Genomic DNA, 25164 nt, shown 5'->3' with positions numbered 1-25164 from the left:
AAATGTTTTGTGCAGCTGGCCTCTGGGCTGTAGACCAGAAACTGGTATGTTTATGCTTAATACACACAAGACAACTTTAAAAAGACTTTAAAAAGACTAAAGTCTGACACCCTCTCACGTTTAAAAACAATGTGAGCTTTTAGTCACACACCATGGGATTTTGCAAAGACCGGGGATCAAAATGCAAAATCACTTTATAAGACTACAACTAGATTCATTATGAGATTGCTCCTGGTGGAAAATATTACTCCAAACTCCCTTTGAGAAACATGACATATTAACAATTCCCTCTGTGTCCGCAAAAACAAATAACAATAAACACAAGAAAAGAGAGGTCACATGACGACAGTGTTCTTGTCAATGCGGCATCAATATAATCCACAAAGGTAAACGAGGTACTGTATCCACATACAAACTTTACATTTTGGATTTTGTCGCCTCAGCTCAGCGTCTGTTGATTAGCTGGCTGGAGTTTCACCAACTCCCGTTCACTCCTCAACTCCACCAGCTTCTCCTCCTCCTCCTCCACAGCCCCAGAGATCTGAGACTCCTTCTTGCTCCTCCTCGGAGGACTTTTTTGTTGAGCTGTGTTTTTTGTCGAGCTGTGTGCATCACGTAGGTTTACATTACAAGACGACACCGACTCCTGTGTGCGCACAGCGAGACATAGTGATGTCCAAATGAAGCTTCATGAACCAGCAGTTGTATTTGCTGAACCCACTAGATGGCGCTGTTGGTGTAATGAAAAAGGCTCAAGGGATGCCAATGCAGTTTGGTTTCAATTAGCAATGGCCAAATAACCCTTCCTGAACCATTTTCTTTATTTTTCGGGTCCACTCTGGCACTCCTTGTTCAACAAAGCGTTGAAACCTGTATTGCCATCCCTTGAGCCTTTTTCATTACACCCACAGCGCCATCTAGTGGGTTCAGCAAATACAACTGCTGGTTCATGAAGCTTCATTTGGACATCACTAGCGAGAGAGGAGAAGGCAGCACATTCTCACTGTGACCTCGTCACATACTGATGTTTGGTCATGGACTGTCCACGCTGAAATATGCCATCCAAGGTACCCTGGGTGCATTGGTTGATGATGTTCTGACGCTGTGTCAACTTCAGCCTGTTACATGCGTTGTCTGTTTTCAAAATACACTTCTTTAAAGTCTCTTTCAAAATAAAAGCACTACGTCGGTGCAACACTGCAAATTTTCCTTCAATAACATATTCACATGGTTGGGTTTAGGAAAAAAGAACAGGGTTTGGCTTTACAATCTTACATGATGCAAACACCGCTCACCCGAGTGAAAGTCCACCGACCCCACTCAGAATTTCACTGCGTAAATGGCTGCGTATCATGCCAATGTGGAAGGACGGCTTTTTTTGTCGATATGTGACACCGCAAGTCCCTGTCCAAGTGCCGGATTTCGATGACTTCGGAGTGAGACTGTGTTGGAGAGGGAGAGACGCTGTGCTGCTGAATGAGTTCCCTCTGAGCGCTAAGAGAAGTAAAACATTCAGGATGCCACAGTTTATTGCACACTACTGAAGCTGCTCTTCTTTTTGGAAATGCCAAGGAGTTGCTAATAATTTCTCTTTCAGCCATGCTTGCTGCATCTGTAACAGTTTGATGTCAGTGTCAACAAGCCAAAATACAGTGAGTATCAAGATATGAATTTTTGATATCAAATGAAAAATTATAACGGTATTATCTTGAACGAGATGATATGGCACACCCCTGCCCCCGAGTCAAAATCTGCCTGTAAACGTCCATGATGGAGGAGAAGCTCCTGGACCAACTGGTGGTACTCCCCATGATCCAGCCTCTTTTTTAGGGTCTCATGTACCCACACAGATCTCTGTTTATCTGCTGACAGCCTCTCACCCTCAACCAGAGCTACAGACAGCACCCTCTGCCTCAACATGGCAGCAGCTACACACTGATTACTAGATTGATTACACAGGAAGGTTAGGGTGAGGAGGTGATGGCGTGGTTGCCTGGCGTGCGGTGCATCTTGCATTTTGCAACCTGCCGTGTGAGCAGGGCGTCAGCACTCAGTACTCACACACCACTTCAGAGTCTGAATGTTGTGTGCGTGTCTCACCATGTGACGTGAGGTGGTGGCGAGCCGAAGGATTCACAGTGCAGCATGATGTTTCCGCCCTCAGTGACTCTGTACACCACTCCGTCAGAGGACAGGATCTGAGGCGGGAGCTCTGAGAGACACACAGGACAGCAATACATCACTAACCAGCCACATGTTTCAATGAGCTGAGAGGAGAGCAGCGGCGTGAACGTACCTACGACGTAAAGGTAGGTGTTGAGGAGGATGGCGCCGTGTTTGTTGGTGGCCTCACACTGATACACAGCGGTGTCAGCAAACTCAACATCCCTCAGTATCAACACGCCTTCTGCTACTCTCCGACGAGGATCAGCGTCCACCTCTGCACGGTCAGGAGGAGGAGGAGGAGGAGGAGGAGAGAGAGAAGAGGATGAAGAACAATCTGACACACTGTGAGTTTGTCAAACAGAAACTTTCCCAGCTTGAACACAAAGACATGTTGAACCAAGGAGCCGCCGTCCAACAGGAGACGCAGCAGCTGTGACAGAAGCTGAACTCATTTCTCTCTCACTCATCCCTTCCTTTGTCTGCTCCTTCCTTTCCTTACTACCTACCTCACTTTCTTTGTTCATTCCTCCCTCCCTCCTCCTCAATTTCCTTTCTCCCTTCCTTCCACTCCTTCCCTCGTACCTTCCTACTTTAAATTTCTTCCTTCTGTCATTCTTTCTTTCCTTTCTTTTAACTTCCTCATTTGTTTGTCTCTTCTTTACTTTCTCTTTTTCCCATTCTCTCTTCTTACTTCCTCATTCTTTCCTTCCTTGCCTCTTTGATTACCTTTCTGCCTTCTTTCCTTTCTGTCTTTCTGTCACTCCTTTCTTTCTCTTTCATTCAGTCTCTCTTCTTTCTACCTTTCATTTGTTTCTTTCTTTCTTTAACTTCAGTATTTTTTTCCTCTCTTTCGAAATTTCGTCTTTTCTACCCCACTCCCTTTGTTTGTTTCTTCCTCCTACCTCTCTCTCTCTCTCCCTTCCTTTCTTTCGATCCTCCTTCAGTTTGCTTTCTCCCTTCCTTCCTCTTTCTCCTCTTCTTCCTTCCTCCCTTCCTATCCCAGGTTTGTTCTTTCATTTCTTCCTCCTTTGTCCTTTCCTCTTTGTTTCCTTTTTTCTTTTAATTTTCTCTCCCTTACTTCCTCTCTTTCTCCCGTGTCTTTCAACCTTCCATATCTTTCTTTCTTTCTTTCTTTCTTTCTTTCTTTCTTTCTTTCTTTCTTCTACCTTTACTCTTTTATTTGTTCTGCTTTCTCCCTTCTATTCTTCCTTTTGTTGTTCTTTCTCTCCCTTTATTTCCTTCCTGCTTTAATTTCCTTTCTCATTTCCTTCCTCTCTTCCTTCCTTCTTTCTTTCTCATTTATCTTGTATATTTGTCATATTCTTATGACTGTGTACTTCTACATCTTGAATTTCCCTCATTGGGAAAATAAAGTTGACCTTGACCTCTATCTTTCAGTCCTACCTTCCTTCTGTCTGTCTTTCATTTCTTTCTTTCTTTCTTTCTTTCTTTCTTTCTTTCTTTCTTTCTTTCTCTCCTTCCTCCCTTTCTGTCTCTGGGAGTCAGTTGAGGATCTTGGTGCATCCGTCTCAAGACAAGTATCCTCCCTGATTCACAGGAGCTTAAGAGGCTCTCTGTTATAGTGGACAATAAGTTGGACCGTCCGGAGCCAGGAAATGATCTCTGCTCTTCCCTGAAGCCTCTCTGTGGTCATCAAGCTTTGTTTAATAAGACGAGACAGTTGAACTTTAAGTGATTAAAAAAACATCGACTCAGGACAGAAGTACGTTTGGACAAACAGCTGAAGTCATTTGAAGGAACAGATACTGAAGGATTTAGAAAGAAGCTGAGAAATTTAATTAATGTTCTTGATGGGTTGTTAAGATTTTTCTTTATTTAAAGTTTTTAAGCCAGAGTTTTAAACCGTAGGTTACTTTATTATATGATTAAGCTCATCAACCACTAAAATAATACAAGGAAGCTGAACCTTTGGTTGGACACAAGCAAACATTAGAACGAGCCGTACCTGTGACTGGCTGACCGTTGATGCTCCAGGTGATGGCGGGGGTCGGGATGCCTTCAGCCTGACACTCCAGTCGCACAGTTTCCCCGGGAGAGTACAGCAGGTTCTGAGGCTCCTTCACCCAGTACGGAGCAGCTGCAACACACAACACAAACAGCTGTAACCTACTGCTGCTACTACAGACCTAAAAACAAAATCCCTCATCTTACGCATCAATCTGATGACAGGAGTAACAAAAACAAAGAGTCTAAACAAACATGAAGGTAATTCAGTCCTCAGCAATACATCTTTTACTGATGCAGAGCAGCAACAGTGGAGGAGGTGAAGGAGGAGTGAAGACTGTGAAACACAGATTAAACAAGAAAGACAGAGAAGGGAAGAAAAAAAAGAACAGACAGATAAAGACGGAACAATTCAACTCATTTTTTAAAATAAAGCCCAATATCACAAATCACAATTTGCCTCAGAGGGATTTACAACGTATGACATCCCTCTGACCTTGAACCTTCACAGCAGATAAGGAAAAACTACAAAAACCAATTTCAGTCAGAACTACTTTAGTTAAAGGAAACTTCATTTCCATTTGCAGTATTATATTTGGCAGTATGGCTCTGTTCTGGGGCCTCTCTGCCCTTCCATGCGCCTACATGGAAAGCCTACAGCAGGGAAAGCAGCAGCAAAGACCTCACGAGAACAGAACAGAGCAGCATAGATGACAAACAGAAACAGAAAGTCCCACCCTAGGGTGCTGGTGGCTTAGTGGTTGAGCAGGCGCCCCATGTACAAGGCTGTTGCCGCAGCGGCCCGGGTTCGACTCCGGCCTGTGGCCCTTTGCTACATGTCACTCCCTCTCTCTCTCTCCCCCCGTCACGCTTGTCTGTCCTATACATTAAAGGCTAAAAAGCCCCCAAAAAAATCTTTAAAAAAAAAAAAAGAAAGTCCCGCCCTCAAACGCAATGAGCCAATCACAGTGCGTATAGCCATTCCCATACACTGGGACATTCTCTGTCTGGACGTCCATTGAAATGCATTACAGAAAGTCAGTTTGTTGGGTTTTATGAGCTTTTTCTGAGATTTGAAGTTTAAAAATGGTCAAACGGTGTGCATGGGGTACATGCAACTCTGACACAAGGTATCCTGAGAGGCTGGGCGACCAGGTGTATTTTTACACTTTAAACCACATCTCAAGCGAGAAAAGTGTCTCCTTTGGATAAAGTTGTGTGGTAACGTTAGACCACAACATCAACTCAACGTGAATAAGATTAACAATGATGTCTACATCTGTTCTAAGGTAAGTCAACATTGTGTTTGAGGCAACATATTGTCACTTTGCTGGAAAGAAATATAAAGTTATCTTTAACATCTCTGGCTGACGTTAGCTAAAGTTAGCTAACGTTAGCTCTAGCTCGTTGTTCATCCATGTCACCTTGTTTGCTGGGAGTTCATTAGCCTATTTTGTTCTAGTTTTGTACTTTGGTGATGGTACATCATTGTTAGCTGTTGTCCAAAGGGCTCTAGTTAAGCTAACGTTAACTTCTGGAGCTTAGCTTCATTAACTTATCTGTAATGGCAGAGATAACAAAGGTTGGCAAACGTTATGCTGAATGATTCAGTGTAAATACTGTAGCACCAAACTAACGGAGAGACACTCTTGGTAAAGATGGTAAAAAGGCCGTTATCCTTTTCTCATATTCTGAGCCAAAAACCTTAACTTCAGTGGCACTTTAACTTGTTGTCTTTGATGGTGACGGCAACCAGATGCGGTTCACAAGCGTACACTGTGACCTGTAAATTTTGGCTTGTAATTTAAGCTTTTCATCGACCTTCTCAACAATAAAATGATGAATATATCCCTCCAATGCGTAGTTTAGGCCCTTTTGGTTACTTCTCAATGACAACTGATCGTTATGTCTCCAAAAATCATCAGTTGCCTCCTGTGAAATGCCGTGTACTGTGACACCTGCCATAGCGCCGGGCACTGAATGTTGATAGTTTGTCTGAGTGAGTGGAGGGGGGCGTGGCTTAGCCATAGGTCAATTGATAAGTCAGACACAGCGTGAAAAGGAGGAGCTGGGGCGGAGGCAGGTTGTAAAGCGGCGCCCTGAATGAGATCTGCCAAATGGTTGCATATAAAAGGAATCATGTGATCTGTCAGCTGACTCCCTTCCATCAATCAGCTGATACATCAGTTCAGTCCATCATGCTGACGTGGAAGGACAGCTTTTTTTGTCATTGTCTAACACCGGAAGTCACTGCCCAAGCGATGGTTTTCGACGACTTCGGCATGAGACCAGGTTGACTTAAGAAAAAAGCCAAGACATCTCCTCTTCTTATGACTCAATTTTTTATTATCATTTTCCTCCAGTTAATAAAAATTCAACGCTAAATTTTTTAAAGATTAGAGTTATTTAAATAAAGAAAGTATTTCCCATCACTTTTGCAGCTTCCTGTGAGAACAGACTTTTTAAGCAGTCAAAAGTGATTTTGCTGTGTTCAAAGTGAGGGCTTCTCATGGACCGACAGCTCGCAGCAGCCTCTTTCTGTTCTCTGCCATCAAGCACAGCCTGAAAACTGACACGGCCGTGACTTGTCCACACACAGCAGCAGGTGTGTTCCTACCTTCCACAGTGAGAGTGAAGGCGTGTGACACGGAGCCTACATTGTTGGAGGCTATGCACTCGTACTCCCCGTCGTCATTCTGGGTGACGCTCTCGAAGTGAAGCCAGTGGTCATGGGCCTCCAGTTTCCCGCTCGTTTCATGCATGTGACCGTCCTTCTTTTTCCATTTGACCACCGGAGTGGGTCTGCACACAGAGACGGGAGCACGAAAAGAGGAAGAGAGAAAAGAGAGAGACGTGACTGTGAGACTGGACTGATCACGGAGGGAAGGGCGATGGACGGAGATGGATCGATTCAGACAGATACGGAGGAAATGAGAGCTGAATGAACACAGATGATCTTTTTAATGATGTAATATCCTATTTCATTGTAAAGGCAAGATTATAATGACTCCATTTATCACCGTGGAAACGGAACTCCCAGGGGAAGGAGGATAATTAGAGAGAACACAAAGAAACAGAAGAGAGATAAAATTATTTAATGACAGGATTAGTTTGAAACCCGTGTGTGCGTGCATGTGTGTGTGTGTGTGTGTGTGTGTGTGTGTGTGTGTCACGAAGGACCTTGGAGATCCAGTATTAGATGCTCACCTGGTGTCAGACAGACAGATAGAGCCTTCATTGTCACTGTATGTTCTACAGCCAAACTTGGTGTTGGACCAATCCAGTTTGCAGCATATAAATGTGAACACATGCACCAACACACACTCGCTCATCACATCATTCTCATCATCACACACACACACACACACACACACAATCATACCTATGTTTTTTAAGATATGTGATAAATAGTTAGTAAAAGCTAAGCAGGGAGCACTGCGGGTCACTGCAACTATGCGCGCCGCCATCTTATACATCTAATCAATAGATTTAAACATTTAAGATACGAACCTGCAAATCAAATATCAACCTGTTTTTTTTTAAATCAACCTCCTTCCAAAAATAAATAAATAATTTACTTATTTCTCATCTATTCACTGAACTTTTTTAGACATTTTACCATTGTCATATATTTTAAATCCTCTTATTGATAACTTTTAGTCATATCTTATATGCTTCTAAAGTTATCTATTTAGCAATTTATTTCTATTTATCTATATATCTATATATTTATTCTTATTTATTTACTTATTTCTCATCTATTCACTGACACATAGAGACAGACAACCATTCACGCTCACATTCACACCTACGGACAATTTAGAGTTACCAATTAACCTAGTCCCCAATCTGCATGTCTTTGGACTGTGGGAGGAAGCCGGAGTGCCCGGAGAGAACCCACGCTGACACGGGGAGAACATGCAAACTCCACACAAAGTTATCTATTTAGCAATTTATTTCTATTTATCTATATACTTTTATTTATGTATTTTATATACATTTATTTTATTTTTGTTTCTATTCATACATATATATTATTGCTATTTCTATTAATTCTTATTCTATCTATTTATTTTAACACTTTAATTTTTAGGGTTTTTTACTGATATTTTACCTCCAGTGTTTCCTCACTGATTAAAATTGTTAAAATGTTAAAATTTATTGTATGAAAATGTGCTATATAAATAAAGTTTGATTGATTGATTGATAAAATAAAGTCTCATAACTGAACTGAACATCTGAGTCAAAGCAATAAACAACTAAAAATAAATATTTTAATCTGGAACTGAACATCAAACGTACAGTAAAAATCCAGATGGGAGTGATTTTTATTTTTTGAGCATTTATTTTTCCTCAAAGTCAAAGTTTTATAATTTTGCAACAGGAAGTGGTAACATTCAGTCGTGGACTTTTGCTTTAGTGTTATAAACGCTGCAGCACAAAAACATTTAAACACATGTTGGACACAGTCACACAGCAGAAAGGAGCTGTTTTCATCAATTGCTGTTTTGCATCAATTGTTCTCAGCCCTCCCCTTTTCAGCTCCAGCTGGTGATGTATGTCGTCATGTGACCGGTGAAGGCTGCGCAGCCATTGGCCACTATCGGAGGCAAGTGGCGCCAATAATGAAAGTTTGTTAAACATTCTATGGTAGCCGATAAGTCGGCCAAACAGACAAATCAGTCGATGTGTAGTCTGTACGGTACATCTCTGCAGAGGAAGACTGCTGATATTTGCTTCATCATCACTGTTACTGCTGTGAAGAAAAGTTGCTGATGAATGAAGAAATTTATGCTGAAGATGGGATGACAGACACACACACACACACACTTTCACCCAGACAAACACACACTGAGCTCCTTACAGGCCTGTGGGGATACATTCGAGGGTGACACTGTTCTCCCTGAGGGCCATGATGGTGGTGTGGGTGCCGGTGGGACGGAAGAGGCGGGGTACTCTGACCTGACTGACATCATTACCTGAAGAGAGAGAAGAGACATTTAAATCAATACACACTGCACTGTAATGTAGTAAGTGGAAGTAATTTTTCATCCTTGCTCTTGAGTTTTGTAAGATGTTTTATTTTCATAAATTCCTGTATCGCTGATTTTAGATAGAGTATTCCTTTATTGCATTACACACACACACACACACACACACAGGAGGTGGAGGCGAACGTTCATTTATCAGTGTGGACGTGAGTGGAGGCTTCGATCAAATCTCACGTCAGGTCTCAGCTCAGTCTGAGTCAGCGTGGACTTATGGTGCAGCAGTAAATCTGATTGAGGTGGAGAATTATTATCAGATCATAATCTGACTGGCGTCTGAGTGTTTGCAGACACATATTAATCACTTCAAATGTAAAATCGCCACATGGACGCATGCTCTCTATCACAGCTTTCTGTCTCTGTGGGACTGACTGAAGGATGAACACCACCAGTGCCCGGCTCTATCTGACACTTTCATTTGCTTTAAAAACAACCAAACCAAAGCGTGTTTACATCATTTATCATTAAAACATCATTAAAAAGAAATAAATGAACCCTGCTACAGTGTCATTATTTTAATACTAGTAGCCCAGGTGGTTACATTATTACTGGTGTCCGGCTCAGAGACATGTCGGTGTCTCCTCTGCTGCCCGAAATAGAAGCAGACCTCGGGCAGCCCATCGATGCATAAATTTTCGATGCATAGATTTCTTTCCATACTGTGTTGTTCTGACTTACTTTGATGAAACTTTTTAGGCTGCAAGATGGAACCAGTTGGTTAAAATGGATCTGCGATGTCAGATACACTCTAGCTTAGAGAAATTCCTCATTGGCTGTATTACATCTCTCTACATTCAGAGGCGAGGCCTCTGAACCCAGGATTTATTGGGGCAAGACATGTTAATGAAGATTGTTTTCAGCCGCCACATTTATTAACGTTAGATTGTTAAATGAGGGCCAGTAAGACTACATTAGTTTTAGTCAGGTGTACTCTATTAGCGGAGTGCAGAATTGAGGAATTGTATGATGATGTCATCAGAGTTATCTCAGGCTCAAGAGATTGTTAACAAAAAGCCTTTGTTATAAACTGGAGCTGTTCAACATTAAAGTGGAATTTATACTTGTATGTCAGCTCTTTGCAGAGCCTACGCTGTAGTGAGCATTTATAATGTGGTGGTGTGTCTGTGTCACTCTGCAGTTACACCTCCAAAACACTAGATGGCGGCGGGGTTTCTGTGAAGTGCTATAAATTTTAGTTGATTTACGACACACCTAAAACACATTAAGCACACATTAAACACACATTAAACATGGCTTAATAGAAACAATTTCAAACACAAGTACACAAATCAGCTTCACTATAACTCGCAGCATTCACAGACAAACACTTGTCTTTATCTGGACACATCTTCCCCACAAATACAACATGCTAACATTATTAGCACAAGCCTATGGCATTTTACATTGCACAAATTAGCCTAGCAGCTAGCAGACTTTTCCTCTTCTCATATAAAACCAGGGACAACAGCAACATGTAACAAAGGTTCATTGACAAACAACTGTCTTACACTAAACACGTTTTCCAAACAAATATAACATGCTAACGTTATTAGCACAAGCCTATGGCATTTTACATTGTATAAATTAGCCTTGTGACTAGCGGAGATTTCCTCTGCTCATATGAAGCCAGGATAAATCACACACAAAACTTAAAATGATTTTTTGTGGAGGCTTTACTGTCTTCACAATTTATTGTTTCTTATTTGTGAAGTTAAAGTAAATACAAGCTTTGTTTCCACTGAGGGAAATGGTTTCAGCTTACAGAGACAGACAGGAGGTCTGTGTCGCTGCAACATGTAGTTAAATTTCTGGAGAGGTGCACGTTAGGCTACGGCGCAGGGTACAGCGTAGAAGTATAAAGCTGGCTTTAGGAGGCAAGAAGGTTCTTATAAAAGGAGCTATTGAGTTAAATTATTGGTAATGTTCACACTGTTTTTAAACATGTGCCTCACAACGTGTTCTGAACTCGTCAAATACCGCTGCTTTGTCAATGATCTGAGTGTTAGATACCGACCCACAAAGGCACCTTCTGTGGTTGTATAATATGCATCTGGCGGCGGCACTCGTTGACGCAGCAGCCACCAACCAACGTCGTCAAATACCAGCGTTATGTCAGTGGATGTCTGTGTTAGATACTGGTGCACAAAGACACCTTTCAATATGGTAATTTTACAAGCTGGATGGTCCCTATTGAGCAGGTGAGAGGGAGTGTGGATAGGTCCAACAAACCCTGGACTTTCACCCTGGAATGTAAATACTTGGTTTTTTTTATCAACATTGTAAGATTATTTTGACAAAAGACTGTATGAATGTAACTGGTTTCACAATGTAATTAGTTTGGTCATTAATCTGCCTCATGTTGGGCTTTGCTTACTTTCAGTATTTCCTTTATCTGTTTGTTTATGGGTTTGCAATGTGTGTGTGTGTGTGTGTGTGTACTGACTGGGCATGACGGTGAGCCTGATGGGAGTGTCAGGGAGGACGGTCCTGGCTGCTGTATACTGGGCGTTGCAGGTGTAGTCGTCTCTGGTGTCGCTCTTTAGAAGATCAGAAAAGTACAAGTTCCCATCCTGGCCGACCATCACTCTCTCACTCTGCTTGATGTGCACCATCTCTGAGGAAAACAAGACGACAGAGCCGGGACGGTTAAAACAAAGTGCAGGAAGGAGGGGGAAAGAAACCGTGAAGGGTGTTGCAGTTGAAAACAGGAAGGCTCTTTAGTGTGATGCAGTATTGACTTACACTAGACGGACAACTTAAAAGGCACTACTTCATCACACAGGCAGAGAGAGAAGGGAGGTCAAGAAAAGGAAGAAAAATGAGAAATATAAAGAGCCCAGAAACATCAGCTGACAGTACTGCATTCATTAGTTTGAGTGGAAACGGTCTGCAATGCAGCATAGCCATGCAAATCCCTCCAACAGGGGCCTCAGCTGGAGCCAGAGATGCAAAATCCGACAATGCTGCTCAGATTTCAGAGACTTACAGAGAAAGACAGACAGACTGGACCACTCCCAGAGACACGGTCTCTGTCGGTCTGTTTGTCACACAGACTGTCAGCTAATTAACTGGACAGAAGACACAAAATGAAAGACAGACTCACTCTTGTCCATCCAGTGGATGAGCGGAAGATCTGAGCTGTGCGGAGGACGGCAGGTCAGGACCATGCTCTCGCCTTCGAAGGCTCTCAAATGTATTTTCTGTTGTTTGGCCATAACTGGTTGAGCTGAAACACAAAGCAGCAGATTATTAGTTAAGAACTTCATGTTGTACTTCAACGTAAATTATCAGCCACATCGAGACATCTGTCACATTGAACTGATTCTCACGACAGCCTTCTCTGATGACATTTTACACTGTCCCACTCCTCCTGTTGATTCAGTAGAAATCTGGAGTTCCACAAACCCAATAAGTTGCTCTCACAGTTCACATTCACGTCTGTAAAACACGGATGCTTCACACACAGATCTGTTGAAATTGCACTTATTTTTCTTGAGACACCTCAGACTTCACCTGCATCATCATGTGACACCCATGTGACCCGCAAATATGTATTTAAAGATGGCGTCTTTGGTAGCTGAGTCTGAAGAAGAGCATCTCACTAGAAACATCACTTGTGGACAGGGGTGTAAATACAGTACAGACAGTGGAGGCAGGGCGGTTGCACTGGGGCCTATGGGGTGAGGGGGCCCATAGAGGGAGTGGGCCCTCCAACTATATACTGAGCAGGAAACCAGCCAGTAGGAATCTATAACAAAACATGTTAGAAAATATATGCCTACTCTGCATGAACTATAATGAACTATGACAAACTATACAGTTAAATAAATAATCCCTTATTTCTGTTGGTATTTTTGTCAATACCAAGTCTCTATGTGATCATGTGACAATAAGATTATACGGTAGCTAGTTTAGGCACATGACAAGTAACTAGTGGGCCCTAGGGCCACGACGTAATAGCGTGCACTGGGGCCCGTTGTAAATACATTACTGCTTGTGAAATTGCACTTCAGGGAGCCGCAGTGTTCGGACTGTTTTTCTGTTGTTTACAGAACATTATGATGTCACAGTGAAGCTGACCTTTGACTGTCCTGATATAAAATGTCATCACTTCATGGTCATATCCTGTTTGACATTTGTGTGAAATTTTGCTGTAATCAGCGTAAGAATTCTTGATTTATGGCCAAAACATGTTTTGTAAAGACACAGTGACCTTTGACCACCAAATTCTTTTCAGTTCAGTGGTGACTCCAAGTGGATGTTTGTGCCAAAGTTGAAAAATTTCCCTCTAGGTGGTCTTGAGATATCTTGTTCACAAAAATGGGATGGACGGACAGACAGCAGCGCAGACGCATTAAAAAGACCCTGAGGTCAGAATGACCCTCTGAACTGTAAACACAGCAGCACTAACCTTCATCTCTCTGTTTCATTTACAGTTTCTTCTGTAACACCTCTGTTGTAAATGATGCAGCAGGATGCTGCAGCCACCCTGCAGTGAGTCACAGCTCTTTTCCTGGCTTCACAGTTTTTTTATCCCAGCAGAGGTTGTTACCATCCAGCTTCTTCTACAGTTTTTCTTCCCTTCCTCTGTACAGAGATTGGTTTTGCACTGTATATACTGTATTTATTGCTTTGCAGTTGCTGTAACAGTTTCGATGACAGGAAATGGTAGGCATGATGATGCAGAGGGGAGGAGGGTGTGTAACTCTTACAAACAATGGCAGGGTTGTTCACAGCTGTAGGGAAATGAAATGAGAGATGCTTTGCACATAGTAAAAACAGCTTATTCGATATCATGTGACTCATCACCCTGTGCCACTTCACATCCTCTAACTGAGCCTGAAAGAGCACTTTGATGATTTCCAACCAGCTCTGTGTCATCGCAGTGTGGGCAGACGAATGAGTTTGGCTTCCCCCCATGGGGGTCAGGGTGGGGATATTTATAGGAATATAAATGATCAAGAAATGGACACATATTTGGACTTAACCTCTCTAACTCTGCCAGGATGCCGACGTCCTTGCTCCCCTCCTCCTCTGTTAAATGGTATCTCCCAGGCGCACTACATCATCAAACCATGTGATGTTTGGTATTGCCGGATTCAGGAAGCTCTCGACTTTTCAAAAATAACATTGTTTTTCTTTTATTTATTATGTATTTGGCACCAGAGCAGCCTAAACACACAAAGTCCAACATCACGATGAGTGGTGACAAGTCATGTCATGCCGTTTTTCGACGGGAAAAGTTAAAGGATTACTCATGATCTTATGTGGAGCTGTTAGCAGGGACTTAGCTGGTTTATAAAAGGTAAGAGTCTCACTCCTACCACTATTTTTGGCTGAGATATACCGTCTAGAAAGTGGGATCATAACTTTCACGTTTCATATGGCTTTATTTGGTGATATTTTATGGTGTTTCTGTGTCATAAACAACATCAGCTATCATAATCACACCTGATTTCAATAAGGTACAATGTTTGAAGCTGGCTGAGTGTTGTTTGATCACTGACAGTACTGTTTTGAAGCCGAGTGACCGACTTGTCATTTGGAGCTCCGCCTGGATCTTTGCATGGAAAAAACACTGTAGAATGGTCATACTTTGAGCAGTCTTCTTCAAATTTGAAACAAGTGTTCATTGATAGTGTGCCTACAGCCCCACAGTGTCATTTACCTGCTCAGATGAAGCCACAGACAGTTATTCATCCTGAAACACATTTTTTATTTTATCTTAGGCAAAATCTTCAATTTTTTACTGACTTCAGAGGCCCATTACTCTGTCTCTGTATCACCTAGAGTGTTTCTGACACTTTCACAAGAAACTTCAGGGAGTTTTCTTTCTGTCAAGACCTCATGCAGGCATGTAGTCAGAGCGGTTCAGAAGCTACAGTCATTTTAATTTGGGTATGTCATTTTAGGCGTTTTTGCTACAAAATGGGTTAAAGGGGCACTTATCCACCAGCTTTGTATCATAATAATGTGGGTAGTGTGCCCTCCATCTAACCAGGGCCTAGATCTCCCTGCTCCCCTCACAGCTGGCTCTCCCAGGCTATTGCTAGAAAAATGCACACCACCACGGACACGAGCGGTGTCAAACTCGGATCAAAATCCAATCAAACTGTAAAACTGGGCAGTACTGATCAAATATAAATCAAGATTATGTTACTGCACTGCCTATTTCTCATCTAAAATGTTTTCAGAAACATGTTTCAGCTTCCTGTTTAACTTTCATAATGAGATTGTTTGCTACCAGCCGGCTGCCATTTAGTCAAACACAAGTTTGCCAGTAAATCTAAATGAATTATACTGGTGTGTGTGGTTTCTGTAACATGAACCCAACAATTGAACTGTGTGAAAAGAATCTAGCCAAGCTAACAATGTGTAGCATCACCGTATTGACAGAGGTTTGAACATTGATATGCAACATTGTTTGCTGACACTCTGCTGCTGTCCCTTCCTATTATCGTCGGCCATAACCAGAGTGTGTTTATCAGAGGCTGAACTCAGTCAGGTGACACTCTGACTTCCCAACACCGCCTTGTGCCTGGCAACCCTCATGCACCCTCCCGGCTGAGTGACGCTGCAGCTCTGTCTCCGGGAAATGGTTGCTACGGTAACAAGAGATGAGAGAGCAGAACAGGTGGCCCCAGTAAACCTCACTGAGTCACTGAAGTGTGTGTGCGTGTGCATATGTGTGTGTATGTGTGTGTGTGTGTGTGTGTGTGTGTGTGTGTGTGTGTGTGCGCATGGGAGGAGGGATTTGTGTCGTACTGTACATCCTTGATAACATTTCATTCACTTGACATCGACTGTGTGAATCAGCACATGTGAAGATCCTGTTGGACGTACAGCACCCTGCGTGTGGCTTGTTCTCTGTAAACACAGTATGTGTGTGTGTGTGTGTATGACTCACCTTCTACGATGACCTGTATGGTTTGTGTCATGGCGGTCCCCAGGGTGTTGGAGGCAAAGCAGCGGTATTTGCCTTCGTAAAACTCCAGGGGCTCCTCCTCTTCGGCGTACAATGTCCCGGACTCATTATGCTCCGACCCGAACAACTTGCCATCCTTCATCCAGCGGAAACTACAGAGGAGAGAAGAAAGCTTTTCATCACGTCAACAGGAAGTCAAAGTGATTAAACATACAAGGAGACAGACACACCACCATAGTGGTGGTAACATAAGATCGGATGGATATTATTCTCAATTTATTTTAGCATCAACAAACCCCACGTGTTCTAACTCTACTCTCTCTGTGGCTCTTGGCTCTCAGCCCACTGGTTTCTATTGATGACGTAAATCTTTATAAAATATATATGTAGTTTAATTTTTAAAAACAGTATCATTTGGTGGTTTCCTTCCCATGCCCAAGATTTAAAGAAGCTTTGTTTTATAGTGCTTTCTAATTCCTTAAAGACAACCCCCCACAGACATACTGTAGGCCTACAGTAAGTGCATACAGCCAGCAGCAGCACCGGCACACCGTGAGGACGGAAACAGAGGGCTCGGTGGGGACGGAGCACCTGCTGCAGCAAGCCAACTCACCGCCTGTGGTCGTTTCGACTTGACCAGCTGACTTCACTACAAGCTGATTGGCTGTTGAAACAGGTGGCGTGCTTTATAACCAGCCGCCAGCCATTTGACCAACTGAGTGTCAGGTGACACCATCAGCCAGCTTGAGTTGAGCTCAGACCGGTCAGTTCACAAATCTTTGGTCTGAACTGGACTTTACATACAGGTATCTGTAGAAATCCTGCTTTTCTAGTCCAAATGTCTTTGATATGTCCCGATAGCTCTTTAATTTTCCGTTGGAGGTGACCGAACAGAGAGATGTGATACCTCTTTTAACCCAGAGTTAACGCCCTCCTTTAATGACACATGGGACTCTAGTTTCGCAGACCGGGCGAGGCGGAGGCGCATCGCACCTGCGCTTCGCCAACTGGGTGTGGCCAGGCGGATTTTGCAAGTTTGGCACACCGTGCGCCTGGTGCAGCTACTCCTCTTTCCCACCTCCGTCGCTCCTACCTGCGCAAGTCGGAAAGAGGGAGGAGAGAAAGCGTGGAGTGGGTTTTACACACATCACACCAATCACATGAGCCCCTCTCCTCACCCTTAAATGCACGTAATGAGAGTTTACTCAATTCGCCATGGCAGAAGAGAGCAGCAGCGTCAGACGGCCAAACTTCTCCCAGGAGGAAACTGATGTTTTGGTCCGGGAGGTCCAAGCTCGCAGCGTCCGAATACACAGAACTACAAGCAGACCTCCACGGGCTGATGATGCAAAGGTAGCCTAGGAGGAGGTCACCACAATTGTAAATCAATGTTGCGTTTCTCTCGTGCGCGTGCGCTCTCTCTCTTTCTCTCTCGCAGTCTCACTCTGTTTCTTTTCTTTTGACTTTTCTAAGATGACAGATGCTGAATATATACTCCCTATCTGATGCTGTGGCTGTTTGTGGTTGGCTGAGAGGGATGTGAACTCATTAGTTTGCAGCTGTGTTAATCAAATCAGGTTGGGTTTCCATTACGCGTGCCAAACGTGCCAAACGGTGCCAATCCCCTTTGATCTGACATCAGATGTGACGGGACAGTCGGTATAGAGATACATTTATGTGCTGATTGCAGATAGTTGCATTGAATAGTGTTTTTTTGGGTATTTATTGCATTGTTAATGTGCCTGATATTCTGGAAACCTGCCTGTGAGGTTTTGGTGACGTGTGCACACTGTCCACCAGTCAGCCAAACTTTGGCTTACACTGGCTGCGCTCCGCCTGTGCTGACAGTAGACCTGGTTTCAGCTGGCGAGCTTTTAGCGCACCTTTGGCGAAGCCTTTTGGCTCGAAACTGTCACTGCGCCAAGCTGGATCTGTCGACACCTCCCCCTGCTGTGCCACCACACCCATCTCAGCGCACCTCGGTCTGCCAAACTACCAAACTGAGCGCGCCTCGGGTTGCGCTGCTCGAAACTAGCTCTGCGTGGGGTTCGCCACCCTGCACCACCCTGTGCCGCGCCGGGAAACTAGAGCCCAAGGTTACAATGGTTCTGTTCTGTGGAAAAGCGTCCTGGTTCAGGAACCAGTTTAAGAACCAGAGGGGTACCAGAGCAGGAATGGAGCTCAGTGGCACAGAGGAAGAATTTGGTTGTTACTACTTGTACTTGTTAGTAGATAACCTACAAATGGAAATTACAGTCTTTCACTGAGCCTTTGAAAAATAAAGCTATGTATTTGTGTAGTAACCAATGGGCACAGGGCTTTTGCTTGGATTTGTCAACAGTAACACACATAAAATATCTCTAAGAAAACAAAATCGAAATGTGAATTTGAGAAAGAGAAGAACAGGAGTGAGGTAAAACACAGCAGGCAGGGAGGAGTGGGTGGGTGGGAAGGAAAAGACAAAGAGAAATGGAAAGTGAGAGAGATGATTTTGTTATTGCTGTGATTTTATTAGAGGAACATTTATCGCCATGCCAACAGAAAGGCCGGAGGGAGGAAGTGGACAAACACCCAGACGCATACATATGTCTTGTTTGTCCATTATATTTGCCTACTCTGTTGCATACTGCAAATACACACACAGACACACACATACACACACGCTGGGTAAATGACACACAGGTCTAGTTATTGCACGTACGTGGGTGTTGGGTTACCAGAGGCCTCACATGGCAGATAGATGTCCTCAAGAGAAAAGGCTGTGTACGATGTCGGCATCTTTGTCAGGAGTGGAGGCTGTAACACTGAACACACACACACACACACACACACACATATAGTAATGAAATATTTTGGGACGCACAACTGATGGTGCAGTAATTACCACTGAGCACAGGTGAGAAAATACAGGTGTACAAATATTCTCCTTTATTACCGGGACAGGTTGTCAGTGATGTACACAGTTCACCCCACAGCCCTGTCACATGAGCTCCTTCATCAGCACCACATGTTCCCAATGTCTTTAATTGAATTGAAACCGGATCCATATTTTATTTACCAGTATTATTAGTTTGCATTCGTACTGCTGACACTCGGAGTGTAGAGGCTTAAAGTTTCAATCATTTATCCATTACTTTTGACGTTTTCAACTGTTTACTTTTAGCTTACCATTTAAATCATTTATCCATTCATTCAATCAACTATTTTGACTATTTATGTGTTACTAACGTTAACTATTTAAACCTTTAAGTGTTGTTACTTTTAGCAACTGTTTCAACAGTTTGTCCATTACTTTTATTCAAACCATTTAAACTGTTTATCTATTAGCTTTAGCATTTATTTCAATCACTTTTCCATTGCTTGTAGCAATTAGGTCAAATGTTTATCCATAATTTTCGCTAATTTCCTCCATCTACTTCAGCTAACACTAACCATAATATATCCAATATATCCATAGAGTTATTTTATTTTAGCTAACCATTTAAATTGTCTATTAATTTTAAATTTCTTTATCCATTGTGTTAATTTAAAACTTGACCAATTCGTCCAGTGTGAACACAATTGTTATTGCAAATTAATTAATGTTACACGACGAGCTGGTGAAAGCGTACATGAGTCTAGTGGACTGTAACTATTTTCTGTGCAGTTGGGTCAATGTCTGAAATGACTGCTGTTTTGTTTTTGGATGGTGAGTCATCTGCTTGAGTAATAGTGTCTTGATTTTGCACAGTGGAGGCACCGCTGTCAGGCTAATGTTACTGGCAAACATTGGCTAACTCTGGCTACTAGTTAACACTCAACTTGTTAACTTTTCCCAGAGGACTGGTGAAAGGCTGTTAAAATTCTGGGTCATGGCAAAAAACATGAAGAAGTAGTCTCGTTGCAACTTGAGATGTGTTTAACACAACGCTCAAACACTAATATTTGATGGTTGTTGGCTCCGCCTCTCCAGAATGCAGATGGAGGATTTTCCCTCTCCCCTATACATCCCACTGTTTGATGGACTTAAATTGACTTTTGTTTTTTCTCAATGTGATCGATTGGAACAGTCATAGATGCAAATCCATTTGTATTTTCGCAGTGTTTAGTGTTTTTGCAGGTAGTCTTTGCCTCCACTTGCCTGCCCTCCATCTGGATTTGCGCACCAATGCATGAGGTAATATGCCAAGAATCGATTAGCAGCATGACTTCAACTCCACTGTATATTTCACTGAGCTGAGACTGTCATGCTAGATAAACATCTGGTTTGTCATTGCTAGATCTCTCCATCTTTGAAATTTGCTGGGTTTCTACAACACTGTCTGCATACCTAAATAATTAATTTCAAATCTTTAATTTCTAGCTCATATTTTATGATTACAGTCAAACCCACAAAACAAATAAACAGCATGTAATGGACTAATGCAACCACATCCTGCTCTAAGTGCCTGACTGAGGGATGTGAACACATGAAAGCCTGGTGAAAAAGTGAGAAAACTGTTGAAAACCACAACGAGCCTGCAGTCTGCAGCACTGTGACTCAGGTTTTTTTCTGTCTGTTCATGCAGTAAGAAACAGAACTTTTTTTGCTCTTTGGTTTTTGCATGGATTAAACAAAGGAGTTAAAAATGTTTCTTTAGAGATGCTGCAAGGCGGATTTTGTCACCTGTCACAGGTGGCTATGTCTGACATTATAGAGGCATCAATCTTCTTAACTAATTTTCTGCAAAATATAAAACTCAGATGTCTAAGGATTACATGCCAAGGATCAGGTGAAAAAAATGCGGGTAAAAAAAAAAATCATTAAATTCTACAGGGAAAAGCTCAGAAAATGCTCGAGGACCAAACTAAAATAAGACCCTTTTCAATTCTGGAGACATTTTGGAGAAATTTCATTTCTTTTTGACAGCAGTGACTTATTTTTAACTGCAGGGTCTACCTGTCCTAGCAGTGTAGACAGAGAAATGTTCTACTGTGTCCAAACTTTGAAATGTCTCAACTATTTTCTCCAAAAGTTGCTCATCTGACACATAAGATGAAGACAAGTGTCAGTGAACAGGTCTTCACCGTCTGCTCTGCGTGGCTACAGGGCTGCAGGGACGGATGATGGAGGACTAACAGTCAGCGGCTGAAACAAGCAGTGACAATAAAGCAGACTGGACTGACGGCCTCCATCATCTAGATTTGTGGCGGTGAAGTGTCGCTGACATAAGCGGCCATCACACATAACAAGGAGAGTCACTTACTTTTATGCACTTTATCTGTTTGTCCGCACGAAAGCAACAAAAGGAGAGGAGAGAGAAAACACTTAATCAAGGGCAGAAGTTTAAAAGGCTGTAGACTCACACACACACACACACACACACACAGATATATTAGTGGAAGATGCTGATGGCAGATTTATTCATTTTCTTGATTATAAATAATGTTGACGCTATAATGACTCCTCGTCTACAGGAGTTGCCTTCCTCTCGGTTTTCTGACTCAGACACGATGGCGTCCCGGATCAATTTACATCTTTCCCCTCTGTGTCTCCTCCTCTACCCTTTCTCTACCCTTCCTTCCCTCCCTCCATGTTTCTTCTCTGTATTCTGCTCATCTCTTCACCTTCTCTGTCCTTCTTCATCCATCTCTTTCTTCTGTGCTCTCATTTACATCCTCTTCTCCATCCCTCTCTTATTCTTTTCTACTCTGTCTCTTCCTCTTTCTGCCACGCCCAGAGGAGGAGGTCACTGGCTGAAGGTCGAGCTGAACCCGACTCCTCCTCTCCTCCTCTGGGACCATCTCTGCTGATCCAGCTGACCTTTGAACTTAACCTCCAGGGCCAGAGGTCACTTTAAACCTGATTGTGTGGATAAGTGTGTTTGTGTTTGTGCTTATGTGAATGTGTTTAAATGATAAGTTTGTGTTTGCTGAGACCACGTGCAACATTCTTTTCTTTGAACATTTTCAAGATTTATCAACAACTGTTTCAAACAAAGACCAGATCAAACTGAAAAATGACCAAGACCAGAAAAATGACATGCAGGAAGAAAATCATGTGTTACCAAACGGTATTTCCTGATTCTATTCATTTCAGTGCAGTATGAAAATTAACTTGCTTACATTTGCTTGAAACATATTTTTATGTTTCAATGCTGTCCAAGTCCTAGTTAATTTCATGATGCTGAAATGAATAAAAAACAGTGGCCGACACAATCTAAATGTATTTCTGAGAGATGAAGTTAAAATAAATCTTAACTTGTGACCAGGACATAAACCTTTATGATTGTTACATTATCTGGGAGAGCAACTCAATCACAAGAATAAAAGTTGGTATTGTATTTTTCTGCAAACCATAGACATGTTACATTTGTACCTTTCATATCTAGATACTATGTTGAAACTTTGTTACTATGCATTTTAATTTTATGCTGTGGCAACGCTGTGGTTAATTTTAAGCACAAAAAACGTGGTTAATGTCATGAAAACATCATGCTTTAGTTTAAAATAACTAATTTGGCCGCAACATACACAGCTGGAAATGTCCCAAACTCCTGTTAAAACATGCTACAAACACAGCTGGATATGCTCCAACCTCTCATTAAAAATACCCGATTTTGTTGCTATAGACAGCTGAAAATGTCCCAAACTCTTGGTAAAAAAAATACCCCGTCTTGTCACCACTGCTAAAGCATACCTGCTTTTGTTGCTACAGACATGGCTGGAAATGTCCACAACTAACATTAAAAATACCTCTAAACACTTGTTAAAAAATACTAGTTTTTGCTACTAACACAGCTGGAAATGCCGGACCTCTCGTTAAAAAATAGCTGCGTTTGTCACTGCAAACATGGCTGGAAATGCCTCAAACCTCTCTTGTTGCTACTAACATGGAAAAGTCCCAAATTCTTGTTTAAAAATACCCAGTTTTGTCGCTATTAACACTGTTGGAAATGTCCCAGACTTCCGCTACAAAATACCAGCTTTCGTAGCAACAAACACAGCAGAAATGTCCTAAACTCTTGATAAAAAAAAACACCCACTTTTGTCGCTACTCACACGACTGGCAATGTCCCAAACATTTGCTAAAGCATACCTGCTTTTGTTGCCGGTAACATCACTAGAAATGCCCCGACCTCTCATTAAAAAATACCCGCTTTTGTCGCTACTCACATGGCTGGAAATGTCTCAAACTCTCATAAAAAAAATAATAAAAAAAACCCTCTCTTGTTGCTACTAACATGGAAATGTCCCAAATTCTTTAAAAAATACCCGGTTTTGTCGCTATTAACACTGTTGGAAATGTCTCAAACTTTTGCAACAAAATACCGGCTTCTATAGCAACAAACACAGTTGAAATGTCCCAAAGTCTTGATAAAAAAATACCCACTTTTATCACTACTCACATGGCTCGAAATGTCTCAAACATTTGCTAAAGCATCCCTGCTTTTGTTGCTGGTAACATCACTGGAAATGTCCTGACCTCTCGTTAAAAAATACCTGCTTTTGTCACTGCAAACATGGCTGGAAATGTCTCAAACTCTCATGAAAAAAAAATTTAAAAAAACGTCTCTTGTTGCTACTAACATGGAAATGTCCCAAATTCTTGTTTAAAAAATACCTGCTTTTGTCGCTATTAACACTGTTGGAAATGTCCCAAACTTTTTCTAAAGCATACCTGCTTTTGTTGCTGGTAACATCACTGGAAATGTCCCGACCTCTCATTAAAAATTACCCGCCTTTGTTGGTTTTGAACACTGGTCTGCTTAGGAGCCATCTTGCTTAGGTTTCATGTAACATATCTGTGGTTTGCAGAAAAATATAATGCTGACATTTTCTTTATGTGAGTGGAGGGGGTGGAGAGTCCTGTGTTTTTATGTTAATTACCACAGAGGATATTGTTGACAGAAACATTTGAAAGGGAAATACAGAGTGGGGAAAAACACTTCCAGGACAGACACACTCTTTGACAGTGAGAGATGTTGTCGAAGGAGGAGTACTCACAGTCTTTGGGGATGTGGATGGCTCCCTGAGCAAACGGAGGCGTGGAGGAGAGGAAGGACAGAGGGAGGAGGAGGAGGAGGATCAGGGGGAGGGCGGGGGAGCACAGCCCCCTATAGCCCGTCCACCGATGCTGTGACACACACATCTCTCAATGTCCCATGAAAAGTGACGCGAGACACCCACACACTCATTAACAAATAAAAAAAACACACACCCTCCCACCCTTTGCACCCAACCAGACACACACACTTCAGGGAGCTCCCAGACCCTCTGGAGAGTGGAGACGGGTAAACAACTGTGTTTTAAGTCGGGGTGTGTGTGTGGCTTTCACAGTCCGAAGTGAGGCTCTGATTGAGGCTCCCTCTCTGCCAGGCCCACGCTCCGTGCTCCTGCTGCCGACTGTGGAGGGGAGACGAAGAAGAAGGAGGGAGAGGAGAGGGAGGATTGACCCCGAGAACAAAGGAGGGATGAGGGGGGAGGAAGGGAGGGCACACAGGACAGAGACAGAGAAGAGAAGAAAGACATCATTAATTTCATCAAACATAAATCATCCCAGAATAAGACAAATATTAATTTACTCCAGGAGGAAAATTTGACTTAATGTTGACCTACAAATTAAAAATTCACAATTAACTCCGGGGCATGAGAGTGTGTGGGATGTTTAAATTAATTTTAATATTTAAACACAGTTTGAATCTCAACATGTTTCTAATTTTAGAGCCGCCTGTGTGTGTGTGTGTGTGTGTGTGTGTGTGTGTGTGTGTGTGTGTGTGTGTAAGGCATTAGGTCATCCTGATAAAGACAGAAGATCAGATCAAAGCAGCAGGAAACATCTTCTCCACTAATGACATTACAAAGAGAGATTGTGAGCGTGTGTGTGTTTCTGCCACATCGACTGCATTTCCATTCATCTAAACATCTTCCCTTTTGTCCCTGGCTGCTGACTGAACACTGACCCGTGACAGCAGGAGTGTCAGGGCGGGGGTAGGAGCAGACACAGATGGAAGAGGCCTTCCCCCTTTGTTCCTTTATATTGCTGCTGCCTCCAACACGCAGGCCAAAACCTCACAGCTCCAAGTTTGGTCATTTTCTTGC

General features: G+C 42.5%; 1 protein-coding gene across 2 annotated transcripts in view; it reads right to left on the bottom strand.

Annotated features, from left to right (window-relative positions):
- The window catches only part of LOC125892255 (neural cell adhesion molecule L1.1-like), a 70144-nt gene that overhangs the window by 21925 nt on the left and 23055 nt on the right, over positions 1–25164 (bottom strand). Inside the window, exons 2-12 of one of the 2 annotated variants that reach the window (XM_049582162.1) lie at positions 24070–24468; positions 21330–21344; positions 18806–18908; positions 16087–16256; positions 12283–12405; positions 11623–11793; positions 8996–9110; positions 6749–6933; positions 4133–4264; positions 2297–2440; positions 2101–2212 (exon numbers count right to left, since the gene is read on the bottom strand). In XM_049582162.1, coding sequence (XP_049438119.1) covers positions 2101–2212; positions 2297–2440; positions 4133–4264; positions 6749–6933; positions 8996–9110; positions 11623–11793; positions 12283–12405; positions 16087–16256; positions 18806–18908; positions 21330–21344; positions 24070–24214 — 1415 coding nt within the window. In that variant the 5' untranslated portion in view covers positions 24215–24468. The remainder of the gene's footprint in view (positions 1–2100; positions 2213–2296; positions 2441–4132; positions 4265–6748; positions 6934–8995; positions 9111–11622; positions 11794–12282; positions 12406–16086; positions 16257–18805; positions 18909–21329; positions 21345–24069; positions 24469–25164) is intronic. The other variant, XM_049582163.1, reaches the window with a different exon arrangement.

Source organism: Epinephelus fuscoguttatus, linkage group LG7, assembly GCF_011397635.1.
Source record: "Epinephelus fuscoguttatus linkage group LG7, E.fuscoguttatus.final_Chr_v1".
Lineage (NCBI taxonomy): Eukaryota > Metazoa > Chordata > Actinopteri > Perciformes > Serranidae > Epinephelus > Epinephelus fuscoguttatus.
Note: the sequence above shows the minus strand (reverse complement) of the source record. Positions and strands in the feature narration are given on the sequence as shown.